At 32.4% G+C, this 15,062-nt stretch overlaps 1 protein-coding gene across 3 annotated transcripts in view; it reads right to left on the bottom strand.

Moving 5' to 3' along the window:
• BRINP3 (BMP/retinoic acid inducible neural specific 3) overlaps nt 1–15,062 on the bottom strand; it is a 372,340-nt gene that overhangs the window by 138,821 nt on the left and 218,457 nt on the right. For all 3 annotated transcript variants that reach the window (XM_032136362.2, XM_032136363.2, XM_032136365.2), the window contains exon 5: nt 348–453. In XM_032136362.2, coding sequence (XP_031992253.1) covers nt 348–453 — 106 coding nt within the window. The remainder of the gene's footprint in view (nt 1–347; nt 454–15,062) is intronic.

The following is a 15,062-nucleotide window of genomic DNA, read 5'->3' as shown; positions in this document are numbered from 1 at the left end:
ATGGTTACAACTTTCACAAGAATCTTTAAAAAGTCAAAGCTCAGGCAAGCATATGAAGAAACTGCTATATAATGACACAATGATTACTATACGTAAGAAAAATATTATTAGGACAGATTTTCAATTGCTATATCTTAGTTAATCTGAGAAGAAAAGAAAATTTTGATATTTTATTCATATGGTCTAGAATTTCATATCTTCTTGTATCCATTAAATTATGAAATTAGTCTTTAATAAGAGTGTTTAATAGCCTGTATGTATATACAGTTTAAAAAATGGAAAAGAAATCACGACTGGATAATTGCTATCCAGGCTTGTAGAGAGTTAATGAAATTTTACCTACATACCTTGCAACTGAATCTTATTTTCAGGACTCTGAACCAGAACAGAACTGACAGAATCTAGGTTGTCATAGTTACTGCAGCCAAGAGGACCAGTCCGTGTTTCTGTTACCTGGCAAACAAAACATCAACTTTATTATCTAAATCAGACTTTACAACGTCCTTTTGGTTCATTGTAGTTGCCACACACTAACATTATACGTTTGACAGTAAATATCACTGAAAGGTACAGGATCTCATACACACCAGCAATACACACACCTAAACATAGCGGAAAGCAGTAACTCCCTTTGTCTTTAACTCATTTTCTTTCCTTTGGTTGGGCATAAATATCCCAGGAAAATAATGCATGCCATCTTTGCTCAAAAGCATAACTCATAAAGTCACTGATTTCACCCAAGATATAAAAAAGGTCCACTCCTTATGGAAGACAGCGAGTTCTGACTTATATGAGAATTGTTTGTGTTTGTTTTTACTCAATAAATCAGAGCCATCTGCCAGGCTACTCTCTCAAAACTGATTTTATTATTTTCTTTTACTTAAAAATCTATATTTTTCCCACTTTTATGTTGGCATGAAATTCTAAACTCTCCGTTTGCCTTCCATCTGGCCCAGTTCTTTCCAATACACCGGTATCTCCCTGTTCAGTTGGACATTCATTCTATGTCTTTGCTTATACAACATCCTCCACTCCCACCCCACTTGGATTAGAAACTTCTCCTTTCTCAACTTTGACTAATCAGTTTTATCTATCCTCAAAATTAAGCTCATGTTCAAACATTTACACAAAGTATTCCTTGATGATTTCTACCTGTGTTATTTTACCATTTCCATCCAATTTTGGTTTGCAGCACACAGATTTAGTACTTAAATATGTAATCTCATATGTGGACTGTTTTTTTCATGGATGTCTTGGGATGGATAGTATTAGGAGATGAGGAGACTAAATTTAATGAATTACATGAGGCTGAAAATGTATCCTGAAGATTTAAAACTATTTAAAGCAGAGCAGTATTGTCAGAATCTTTGTGTCTTCAATAAGATATTCTTTATTAATAACCAGACTGGTCTTTGCAAAACACAATTTAGATCACTTCTTTCCAATGTTTACAATCATTTAATGGTTTCCCATTCTTACTTAGGGTATGACTTAGAGCCTGTTATAGGACAAGGAAGATACCATATTACCCAGCTCCCTGTTACCTCCCTAAATCCGTCTCCTCTCTTATTTATTCTGTGTTGCTGTATCTCAAACATGCTTGACATTCTGATCCCTTGGGGTATTTGACTTGTTGTTCTAGTACCTGGAACGTTCTTCCTCAGACTATTGTCTAGCTAATCCTTCACTTCTTTCAAATTTTTGTTCAAATCTCGTTCTCTTGGGACTACTTGGACTAACCTATTTAAAGTGAATACCCCAAATTCTTCCAACATTTTTTTCTTTCTTACATTGTTCTACCTTTTTCACAGTAGATATCAGCTTATAAAATGCTGTACAATTTACTCATTTGTTATGATTACTGTTGACACCTCTCACTAGAATGAGAGCTCCACATTCTAAAAATGCAGAGATTTTGTCTATTTTGTTCACTCACATATCCACAGAACATATTAAGTTCTTGCATCAGCCGAGGGGTATTGATTAAGAGAAAGAGGAGGAGGAAACATAAGGAGAAACTTTGTAGTATGGAGCAGGAAAGACATTAAGGCCTCATGGAGATGATGAAAGCCTAAAGTAAATAGTGACAATAAACTTTATCTGAAGAAGTTCAATTGTAAAAAACAAGACATAACAAGGTTATGAAATGACAACATTATGAAACACTGAAAGTGTTCATTGATAGAGGGAAAGGCCACTGAGGTTTCCAGTTTTAGTGTAACATTCAAAATACGAAGTTAAGAAGCTCACTGTGGAGGACATTTAAAGGAGCTCAGTTTTGAACATGTTGACTCTCTTTGATGAGAATATTTAGTAGGAGTGGCAATACAGGTTTATGTCTTAGAAGTTATGTCCATGACGGGACTACTAATTTGGAAGTCATCAACTTAGAGGCAATAATCAATGATGGATACAGACACATTAACTCAAATGCATTGAGTGCATGTTTAATTTGTGTCATGACAACTCTATTATATTTTATAAATGATAACTCCTTGATAGTAACCAAGATTGACTATGTGTACATAGCCAGAGTTGACAATGTGGTTTATCATGGGCAAAGAATTACTTTTTCCTTAACACCACAACAACTTTTAATTATTCTCCATCTATTCCCCACTGATGATACTGAATAGACCTTACTTTGTTTAGAGAAATAATTTATAGTGTTGATATGATATGTGTATGTATAATTAATATTTAAATACAAATTAGTGACAGCCTAAGGGCAAAGGGAATAATAAAAGCATCAAAGAGAATACTTAGGGTTTAAGATAATTTAAATTTTCATTTTATTCTATCATGTGGTTTCACTATTGCCAACCAACACATATCACACGAATACAAACACACACACATGCCTGCCTTTTTAAGAAAGTTTTCTAACTAAAATTGGCATTAAGCTCATACTCATTGACATAGTGATCTTGGAAAAGGGAAGGCAAACTCCTCTAACACTTCATCCTTAAAAGAAGGTAAATAATATTATCTCGTTACAAAGAGTCTCTTATATTCACCTACTCTGTTGTTACCAATTCATGTAAGAAAATTAAATAATAGACATATGTTTTGAGAATATTTGAATATCTTTGTCTTTATATATTGCTTTACTTTCTCATCATTCGCAATATACAATGATATAAATTTAGCATATCCATTTATAATTTTATTTTGTTCTCTATTCTTCACAATCGAATTCACTGATCACTGTCTGGTTTAATATAAAATTTTACAAACTCTCGCACATTATATGAAATAAATCTATCTTTCAATTGTATTCCATTTAAGGACTCCATATTCCTTACTAATGTCAGCATTAGTAAATGTGCCCATACTTATTTAATTCTTTAAAATAATAATAAAATAAAAATGTAAAGAAAATAAAAGTAAATTTACTACAGAGATGCTAACTGTGCCAAAACACAGAATAGCAGTTTACTTGTTTGTTCCAACCTATCACTTTTAATAATAAAAGTAACAAATTCCCATGATGGAAATTTAAGCAATGAAATAAAATACTTTGCCAGAGGAGCAACTGCCATTTTTTCTACTTTTATATGTTTCCCCTATCTTTTTGCCTGACTTGAAAATGGTTGAGACTAGGAGTAATTGCACTTCAAGACTATTCTTTATTCGCAGCACCCAAATATCATGGCCTTTACCTTTTCACAGTGTATTTCTCATTAATTATTTTGTTTCCTAGTTACATTAGGTTATATCAAAGTAACTTCTGAGTAATTTTGTCAGCCATCAATTATGAACATAAAACACTAGAATACTGAAAAGTACAATTAGCTCTTTTACAATAGAATTATGGCCAAAGAGGCATAATCTAAGACTTTCAATCTGAAATCAATTTTCTCTTCTAGAGACCTACATCTCATCTGGACAACTACAAAATGAATGTTAATATTTAAGAGGGGATTTTGCCTCTCCTATATTGTAACAAGAAAACCACATCTGAAATATCAGGAGTTGAGGTGTGGGAGTAGTGAAATTTGTTACTGATACCTGCATCCTGACAAACTGCTATACCAGTTATTTACTTTTATGCATTTTGCCCCTGTTTACCTTACATATACCCTATCATACTGTCCACTTCAATTGTCTCCTTTTCCAGAAATAAATGTTTCTATTTTTTAATCATTCAAAAAACTTTGGGTTGAGAAGGTAGAAACTATACTAGAGAACATTAACTATATTTGGCTCATATTGAATTTCTGATATCTTAACATTTAATACAAGAATTGATACTTATTTTTAAAATAGAAATAAAGATTTAATCTTACATAGTTAATATTAAAAATTTATTCACTGCATAATCTCTTTGTTTTTTAAAAATAACATAGTTGCAATTCATATATGCAGCAAATGGCTCATATCTAGAACATATAAATAAATTCTACAAACTAATAATAACATGGCAAGAGCAACACTGAAAACACACTTGACAAAAAGGATATCTAAACATCCAGTAATTTTGAAATAGTTTTCAACTTTATTATCAAAGAGCTGGAAATTAAAACATAGTGAGAAACTACTATCCATTCACCAGAAAGTCTTATAAGTATACAAAGCCAGACAATGCCAAGTGGTGACAATACAGTGGAGAAACTGGAATTTTCATATGCTGCTGCTGGGAGTGTAAACTCGTACAATCACTTTAGAAAATTCTTTGAAAGTATCTACATAAGTAGACATAGGCACATTATATGAGCTAGATACACAGCCAACAAAAATGTGAACATGTGTGTACAAAAGGCACTTGCAATGAGGTTGGTATCAACTATTCTTAGTAACCCCAAACAGAAAGATATTACATTAGTGTTTTAGTCCATTTTCATACTGGTATAAAGATGCTACCAGAGACTAGGTAATTTATAAAGGAAAGAAGTTTAATCGACTTGCAGTTCCACACGAATGGGGAGACCTCAGACATTTAAAATCATGGCCGAAGGCAGAAGGTGAAGGGAAGCAAGACATGTCTTACGTGGTGGCAGGTGAAAGACAGCGAGGAAGTGCCACAGTTTAAAAGCATCAACTCTCCTGAGAACTTACTATCACGAGAACAGTTTCGGGGAAACCACACCCATGATCCAATCACCTCCTACCAGGTCCCTCCCTCAACATGTGGAGATTACATTTTGAGATGAAATTTGGGTGAAGACACAGAGCCAAACCATATCAAGTGGCAATCAGTAATACAATGTGGAAGTACATAGAAGATGTGAATACTGTACTGCAGTAAGAATAAATTTTTATGTATTCTGTCCACAGAATACCGAACATGAACAAATCTCACAAATATAATGTTGAAGGAACATTGCATAAATGTTTCAATATTCTAACACTAGAAGTTTATTTTGCCTAATCTTGAACTTCCATTAATATAAAGCTCAAAATTAGGTAAAATAAACTTCTAGTGTTAGAATACAGGATGGTGGTTACCCTTTCGATATAGGAATGAGGTAAGAGGGCATTAGGATAAATACTTATGTTCTAGAAATATCCTATTTTTTAATCTAGGATATTAAGGTTGCTGAAATGTTTTCAAATTTGAACACTTTATGTACTTCACTGTATAAATGTTATATGTTACTAACATTTGCTAACAATAATTGGTTAATATTAATTTTCCTTGTGAATTATATCAAGGAAGGTACCACATCATCTATATCTATATTTACATATGTATGGATATCTAGAGATCTATCTACTTACCTGTTTTTATCAATCATCCATGCATATGTACTAAAATGCAAATTTGGATTTTCACACGTATATCCTTTCAAATGTATAATTATTCTAATATGGTTTCACAAAAAGAAAATGCTGAAATCTGACACTGAAAGATTATGAAAAACAAACTACCTTTTTCAATTACTAATATGAATTTATTTTAAAATCCAATACAATCTATTTTAAATCACCTGAGTATGTCATTTTTTTTTATTTCAAGGCTACAATTACTACTGTTCTATAATTGAAGATATACAGATGATAAATTAACTTTTGACTAGGAACTAACAGGTTAATATCCATATTTCATTTTTATTTGTAGGTATGCACTATTCCAAACCATATATTTACCTAGAATGAAAAAAAATAATTTTTCCTTGTAAGTTCACATTTAAATAGCAATAAAAAGGATGAATAAATAAGCAAGTTATTTTAAATATGCAATTCTTCTTATGATAATTACTCTGCAGGTTTCCTTTGCTTATAGAAATACTTTTTAGAGTATTTGCAAATAAATCATTATATTTAACAAGATAAAAGTTTGTTAAATTTTATAGTTTATATTCAAAACACAAATCCTAGTGAATATAGGGGTATCAGAAAAAGACCCCATAGGTCTACTTGCAAAAAAATTTTAAAGCAAAATTTATTTTAAAACAGTTTGTTTTAAACAGTTGTTTAAACTAAAGCAAAAGCACTGTTTCCCCAGAGTTAAAAATTATCTGAGGAGTAGATATATGAAGAATTAGGGTATTAAAACTCTCAAGGCGGGGGGTGGGTGCGATTGCTCAAGCCTGTAATCCCAGCACTTTGGGAGGCCGAGGAGGGTGTATCATCTGCCATCAGGAGTTTGAGACCAGCCTGATCAACAAGGTGAAACTCTGTCTCTACTAAAAATACAAAAAATTAGCTGGGCGTGGTGGTGGGCACCTGTAATCCCAGCTACTCTGGAGGCTGAGGCAGGAGAATTGCTTGAACCTGGGAGGCGGAGATTGCAGTGAGCTGAGATCGCCCTATTGCACTCCATCCTGGGCAATAAGAGTGAAACTCTGTCTCAAAAAAAAAAAAAAAAAAAAAACACCCTCAAGATATTCTCAGAAATATAAAAATATCTTAAATTTATTTTATTTTACCCCAAAGTTTCCATTATGTTTTATTATGCCAATCATAAAATTACAGGGCAATAATATTATTCTATTATCTCCTTTAATTAACTATAAACTCTCTATGCATAATTATACACAGTACTGGGCACATGCTAGAAATTAAAAATTTTTGGATTAAATTTGTGGATAAATATTTTAATTTTAGTTAGAAATATTTATTACAAAAGAAAATTTATTGAATTTTTTGGGGAACCTCTTGAAGAAAATGTAGAAGAGCCAATATATCTAAATTATTTAAGCTATCAGAAGTTTGAAATCAACTAGTCTCACCATCTCATTATATAGAAGAGATGCTGTATTTGGAGCCAGGGATGTTATCAAGCTACTTCAGGATCATGCGTATGAAATGAGAGCTAGAACTGGGACTTAGACCTCCTGACTCATAAATCAAATACCCATTCTAAACATCACACTGGCTTTCCAAGCTTTATAGTTAACAAGTTTTGGAAACTTCGCCTGGCTTAATCAATGTAATTAATTCTCTCTCTGTCTCTCTCTGGCAATAAAGTTACAATAAAACACAATTTAATTGGTCTAGATTGATGTAGAAGTCAATTACAATGGTGTAGTATATTGGATGATTCATGAACAAAAAATATTGCTATGAATGTACTGGTTAATATAACTTTGATTGAAGGCTAAATGAATTAACTTTTATTCTAAGTATTAATTTATTAATGCTTTGAAATATAACATCATGCATATTCTTTTTTTATTATTATTATACTTTAGGTTTTAGGGTACATGTGCACAATGTGCAGGTTTGTTACATATGTATCCATGTGCCATGTTGATTTCCTGCACCCATTAACTCGTCATTTAGCATTAGGTATATCTCCAACATCCTGCATATTCTTATATTAGTTCCCACTAGGATTGTGAAGAGTAAAATACAAGTGTTGATTAGTTTCTATTATTTCCTAAAACAGTACAATCTTTTCTGTCGCCACACATATAAGATCGTTTAAAATTACATATTGCTAAAGCTATTAAATTAACAAAATGCTTTATAAAATTTTGATGTTAAAAATAAGAATATATATAATTTCCCTTCATTTCTCAACTGAAGACAGGGCCTTATAATATTTTTTTCAATTGTTAATATTGAGTTTAAAGGTAATTTTACCATTTAATATTTTTCCTCTGATAGTCATTAAGTGTTATTTCAACATTCTATTATGCACTTAACATCAGACTGTAATACAATGTAGTCCCACTTTTTTACCCAGTTGAAATATTTCTGAGCTTATTTTTATTTAAAAAATGAATTTTCAAACATATTATTAATTATAAGATGCATTAACAACAAAATGTTCATCTAAGAATGAATATTTCAGTAGGAAAATGTTTCTTAATTTTCAAAATTGTTTTAGTATTTACAGTATATTTTGTGGGAAAAGTGAAAATTCACATAAAAATGCTACATGTCCTCAAATAAAAAATATATCAATGCAAAATTTTCTTGCATCTCAATACAAAAGTAAGCATTATACTTAGTGTGTTATACATAATTAATATAGTGACTTAAAATATATTTAACATTGTCAATATTTTCTTGGGCCTTCTCCAAACATATAGATACAGTTTAAAATAGTGTATGATATATTATCCATCCAGGATGACTCACATCTTCACATAAAAAGCACAAACATGGATAAACACATTCAGTGCAAGGGAACTTATACCATTGTTGAATTATGCATCTATGCAAATTACTTGAAGCTTACAACTATATCCTCTAATTTTATCCTCATAATTTCAATAAACCAATTTTTTAAAAATATTAGAAGTTTATAGAACTGCATTTTTAAAAGGTAGTGTTTGGTTTTTATATTTGCCTTTTACAGGAAAAATAGTGGTACTTACATACATAAGTGGTACTTACAACATAAGGATCAAAAGTATGATTACAAACAATATCATGTATATCCGTAAAATACATGCAGAATAACTGTGAATTATAAAATTTAACCATAGGAAAAAAATATAGAGCAAAATATATTTATTTGAAGTAAACTGAAGATTACCTGAGAATAATACAAAAAACAAGGCACACTATTTAGGAACAAAATTGAGTATGTCTTCTTGAAGAGCAATTGCTTCAGTGCAGTTTTCACTTGTGTTTGTCACCATGAGGCCAGGCACGACTACAATGATTGGCCTACTTCTTCATACCCTGTAAATTATCCTCTATCAAAATAATACACAAGCACACCACCCACAACTATCCCCATGTAAACCTATTGAGAGAGACTATGCCAATCCTTCGAGTACACATTAAAATATAAAACTACACAATGACTAGACTACAGAAGTTTTCTCAGGTTCTTAAAGCATTGATTTAGTGTGATATGGAATAAGCAAAACTGGACACAATTTAGTTAGGACAAAGTTGCCAAATAACATCAGGACCCCTTTGTGCTTAAACCATGGTTGCCATGGAAATTAAATGTGTGGCACTTGATTGGTCTTGGAGATGCCAAGTCTGTAAATTCACTCCTACAGATGTTATTTTGACTTTTTTTTTTAAGATAACACAGAGCTTAAAATCACAGCAATTATAAAAAATACATGTACCCATAAAAAAGCTTTCATTACTTTCCTAATTGCATGAATATAAATTTAGAAAACTGACATTTTTATAAAAACTACATTTGTGACAGCTATAACTGATGGTGTTACATGAATGGTAAACTTGAACTGCATTACAGGAAATCTAAAGGGACGTGTTGTTACTCTACAGTTGGCTAATGAGTTTTCTGAGGTTTTCAATATTAATAATAAGAAAAGTAAAGCTTTATTGCCACAGGGAGTTACAAACAATAGGTACAGTTTGCAACCTGGTTCAGGGCTGTGGCATTTCCCTTGCACTCTGGTGAGAGTTACTAGGCAGCGACTGCAGTTGTTACAGCCACTGTCCAGCCTGAATGCCACTTTTCCTGGGCCAGAGAAATGATATTTCAGGAAACTCAGGAGCCAGGGTAATTTTCTGTTTCTTTACATTCAAAAAGTGTAATCTAAAGCAGCGTTGATTATATTTATTTTACAAATGAAAGCTATCTGAAGAAGTAAAACATTAAAGACTGATTTTACTTTTTAATCTTTATTGTTTGTGCTATGCATTTCAATCTCATTGCCTTTTATTGTCACTGTCTCTCATCACCCCCAGATGGGACTGTCTAGTGGCAGGAAAACAAGCTCAGGGATCCCACTAACTCCACATTACAGTGAATTGTATAATTATTTCACTACATATTACAATGTAATATTAATAGAAATAAAGTGCACCTTAATGTAATGAACTGGAATCATCCTGAAACCATTCCCTCCACCAAGTTCATGGAAACAATTTTCTTCCATGAAACCAGTTCCTGGTGCCAAAATGGATGGGGACTGTTTGCGTAGACTAACTTATAATTGTGCAAATCCCACTAAAGTTGCAAAAAAAAAGTCTGTTGCCAAGACTGGGAAGCAAAATGTCACACTAAACAGAACTACTCCCTTTATTAATTCCTACTTCCTACTCTATAATTTTATTTATCAAAACATTTCTACATCTACCCAATCTGCTCGATTGATACTCACCTAGTGTCTCAGTCAAGCAAACTGCAAGCTGATGCTCTAAATGATACAAAAACTTAGAAATTGAATTATCCGTTTTGCTTTCTTTGGCAGAGTAACTAAAAATGTTCAGGTGCAAATGTCAAGTGCTGAATGAAGTAAAAGCACCTATCACCATCCTGGAGGACGATGGCAGCAGAATCCAGGGCACTGACAGCTAATCACAGCTAGCAGTGCACACAAAGCAATCTGTCACTGTCAAAATCCCAACCAACAGTCTTTCCATAAGATTCTCTGCTATACTAGGGTACTAAAGCAGGGAACCTCGTTAGATACACACATTTTGGTTGTTTAACATTTAATACAACTATTTCACTATTATTACTTTTAATTTTCTCCTACTCAATGTAGGAGCCAGTATAGTATATTAGAATATATCTCAAAGTTCCCACTATTTTATTTTGAGTAAATAGTTCTACCAAGCATTTTCAATTTCTCCTCTGAAATTCCATATTTAATATTACTCTTCTGAAATATTTATTTAAACATATCTTATTGCTTATGATTAAAAACTTAAAACTTTTTTTATTATAGCCGTTTGAAGTTTCAGCATTATCACATATTTCTGAATTCCTTAAGCATATCAAAAGCTTCTGTCCTAAATAATACGACAACTAATACCTGCGCACAGACTAGCTAAAGTTTTATACTGAGGCCATCATATTCTACATTTGTCACCCAATTAAACAAGCACCCGAGAGAACTATAAAGCGCAGCACACTAAAACTCAACAGACTCAGGCATAATTAGAAAGACAGAAGTGGATTTCTTGTTTCAATTGGCCATTAGAGAAACTTTTCTGTCATTTCTTTTTTCTTTTTCAGAAAAATAAATGGGCTTTGCTCACAAAAAAGTTAATACAAATCCAAATTCTTTAGCAACTTATCAGTAAAAGTCAGCAGTAATATGATGTTAAAAGAACAAATCTAATTATATAGGAGAAAGAAGAAACATGTAGTGTGCATGAATTACAAATAATTATTAAAATACTAAGTGCCAGGGGAAAAAAAAACAATAAACCGTCCCAAACTCTCTGCAATATTATAAATATTATAATCATATTAAGCAGTGCTGCCCACTCCCCCAGTTTTCTTTAACTGAAACATCATCAGCTATGTTAAGATAATTCTTTATCTTAAAAAATAACAAAAATGGAAAGGGCAAGAAGTTTAGTGATTTTGTTTTCTTTATTTTATTATACTTTTAAGTTTTAGGGTACAGGGGCACAACGTGCAGGTTTGTTACATATGTATACATGTGCCATGTTGGTGTGCTGCACCCATTAACTCATCATTTACATTAGGTATATCTCTTAATGCTATCCCTCCCTCCACCCCACAACAGGCCCCAGTGTGTGATGTTCCCCTTCCTGTGTCCATGTTCTCATTGTTCAATTCCCACCTATGAGTGAGAACATGCAGTGTTTGGTTTTTTTGTCCTTGTGATAGTTTGCTGAGAATGATGGTTTCCAGCTTCATCTATGTCCCTACAAAGGACATGAACTCATCATTTTTATGGCTGCATAGTATTCCATGGTGTATATGTGCCACATTTTCTTAATCCAGTCTATCATTGTTGGACATTTGGATTGGTTCCAAGTCTTTGCTATTGTGAATAGTGCCGCAATAAACATACGTGTGCATGTGTCTTTATAACAGCACGTTTTATAATCTTTGGGTATATACTCAGTAATGGGATTTTTAAAGTATGTATTAGTTGGAAAAACATTTTAAAAATGATTAAAAATCCAGTGTGCAATATAACTGCAATTTTTGTGTTCCTCTTCTTTCTATAACCTTTCCACTATATCTTCATCTCCTTACATCGTTACCTTCTTGACTATTTCCTCTAGAGACCAGAATCCCAGAGGAACTTTGTATCCTCATGGCACCTCTGGGACTTCATGAAGCTTTAACTGGCATCAAGGGTTTCTTAGATTGCAGCCAGTCCACTAACAATTTGCTCTGGGGTCAATCACAGTTATAAAACCCCAGGTCTATGAATTTTGGGTCTCTAGAAGTTGTCTTTAACCATACAACCAGGTGATTGTTAGCTCACTTAACACCAAAATGCACCAAGTTAGAAAAAAAAATCAAAAAGGAGAAAAATGATTCCTCACTTGGTAAATATTTCAATTTATGTGTTTTACATTTTTCTATGGAACAGACTACAAACTAAAATTACTATTCATTCAAATTTAATTTACTTAATATTATTAAGGGAAAAACTTTTGATAATATATTGAGAATTTGGCTTTCTGCCATGAACTAAACGAAACCTGATGAAATGTAGGAGCTGTTATTTTAGCTGTTTTATGTGGCTTGCCTCCTTTTCCTACATTAATTTAATTTTACTTATTGATGTAACTGTTGTGCCTCCTACCAGCAGCCCCTTTCATCACTCTCTAAAAGCTGGTTTAAAATCTATTATCAGTGAAGAAACCAGATAAGCAACCTAGGTAGGTTTGTTCCTGAGTAGTTTCTAAATGAAAAATTACAGGAATCTCGCACATCTAAAAGAATGAAAATTATGAAGTCTCTTTATATTACTCAGGCACCTTCTCCACTTGCCTTTTTGTGTTCTGACATATTAAATACAGTTTAAGCTATGAAGAATAACTTGAAAATGTTTAAAAATTATATATTTCAAGTTACAAATATCCATATTATACATAATCATATTGTTATGCTAAATTTTCTAGCACAGAGCATAAAGCAATTCGGTTACCAGAAAAAAACACATCATAGATTTAAAATTGGTTTATATTTTCAGGTTTGTCACTTACTAGCTGTGTAACTAGAAGTATGAAGCTCCTGAGCCTCAGGAGTATTCTCCCCAGATATAAAGGTTAAAATAATTTACCTGCAATACCTGGGGAAGGAACATATCTTTACAAATATGTATTTTTGTTTTAGAAAAAGGAAGCAGACTCCGAAGCGTAATTTTTTTCATTAGTCAACATTGTGGTAACAATGTGCCAGTGTTCCTAGCTATCAGAAATGGTGCACTTTGTCTATGCTGATGGATGAATAACTGCACAGAAGAATTGCATTTCACAGATATTGGTACTTATTGGATTTTTGAAAATATGCAATAAATTACAGTTAAGCATATTTACCTTATAGTGCTGCAGAATGCCAGAACTCATCTATCCTATCTAGCTGTAACTTGGTATCCCTTAACAAATCTATCCCCATCTTCCACTCTCCCCTGTATTTCCCATACTTCTCACCCTCCAATACCCACAGTTCTACTCTCTACCTCTGTACTTTTAGGAATTCCTTTTTTCTTTTCTTCCCACATGTGAGTGAAAGCATGAAGTATTTAGCTTTCTGTGCCTGACATCCTGCTTAACATGATCTCCTCCAAGCTATTCCATGTTGGCGTGATATGATTCTACGGATTTTTTAAAAAATAAATTACCTACTTACATTTCCAATATATTTCAATGTCACGGACCGTTGGGGTCTTATATTTATGGGTACCCCCTAGACACTTATCTTGGACAAAGTTTGAACTTTGTCATTTGTACCTTGAGCCACATGAGGATAAAACAAAAGTAGTTCAATCCACCTGATTCAGCAAATGCTATGGAGATCTCAGTGTCCCCTCTTTGCATGGTTTCTTTTTTCTTCTGGTTTCAGAATATCCTTCCTATCAACTTATGAATACACAGAAGAATTCTTTTATTTTTAATCCATAATTTTAGTTATTTTGGTGGGAAATCTCTGTCACCTCTTGCTATTAGGTTGGTACAAACATAACTGCAGTTTTTGCCATTACTTTTAATGGCAAAAAAGTACCTTTGCTTTTATTTTCCTTTTTTTAATTCATTGTATTGATTTAGTCAAGTTGCTATTTATTTTTTATTATAATTTAATTTAATCTAATTGCACATCTGCCTCTCATTAATAATTTTCTCCCCTTTGCCAATGCTAATTGAAACTTCTTACTCTGATATAATATGAAAATTATATTTCACCAAAAAACTCTATTCCATAATGTGCCACCTGCCCATTAAGATGCTATCATCTTAATTTTTTGTTCTTTCATTCTCCTATCTCTACTCTACACCTACCCAGGGTACTTTTGGAATTTTTGTATTTCTATCCTCCCCTCCTTTCAAAAATGTTTCAAGAAAAGACTTTTGTATGTTTGTCTATTTTTTTTCTGATTGTATAGTTCTAAACTAGGATACCAATTTTTTTTTGCATTATGTCACTTTTGTTACTATTTAAAACGTAGTACATATATTCAGAGTCTATGAGTTTACATGGAGATTTGAACTCTGACTATATTTATGTACATTCAAACACACACACACACTCATACGCTCACAAATACCTCTATATATTGTATTGCACATTACATCCTAAATTAAGTTTTCTTATATTTTTCTTTCCTTTCATCTTATGGTTATGAGACAGACTTTCTGTTAATCTTTATTTGTAACAATTCTCCATTAAATAATATATTATTCTCAAAAGCAAATTATTTGAGACTATAGTTCTCAAATTTTCAAGAATTTTCCCTATC

The sequence above is a fragment of the Hylobates moloch genome, unplaced genomic scaffold, assembly GCF_009828535.3.
Source record: "Hylobates moloch isolate HMO894 unplaced genomic scaffold, HMol_V3 SCAFFOLD_18, whole genome shotgun sequence".
NCBI lineage: Eukaryota > Metazoa > Chordata > Mammalia > Primates > Hylobatidae > Hylobates > Hylobates moloch.
This window is presented reverse-complemented; position numbering and strand designations above follow the sequence as displayed.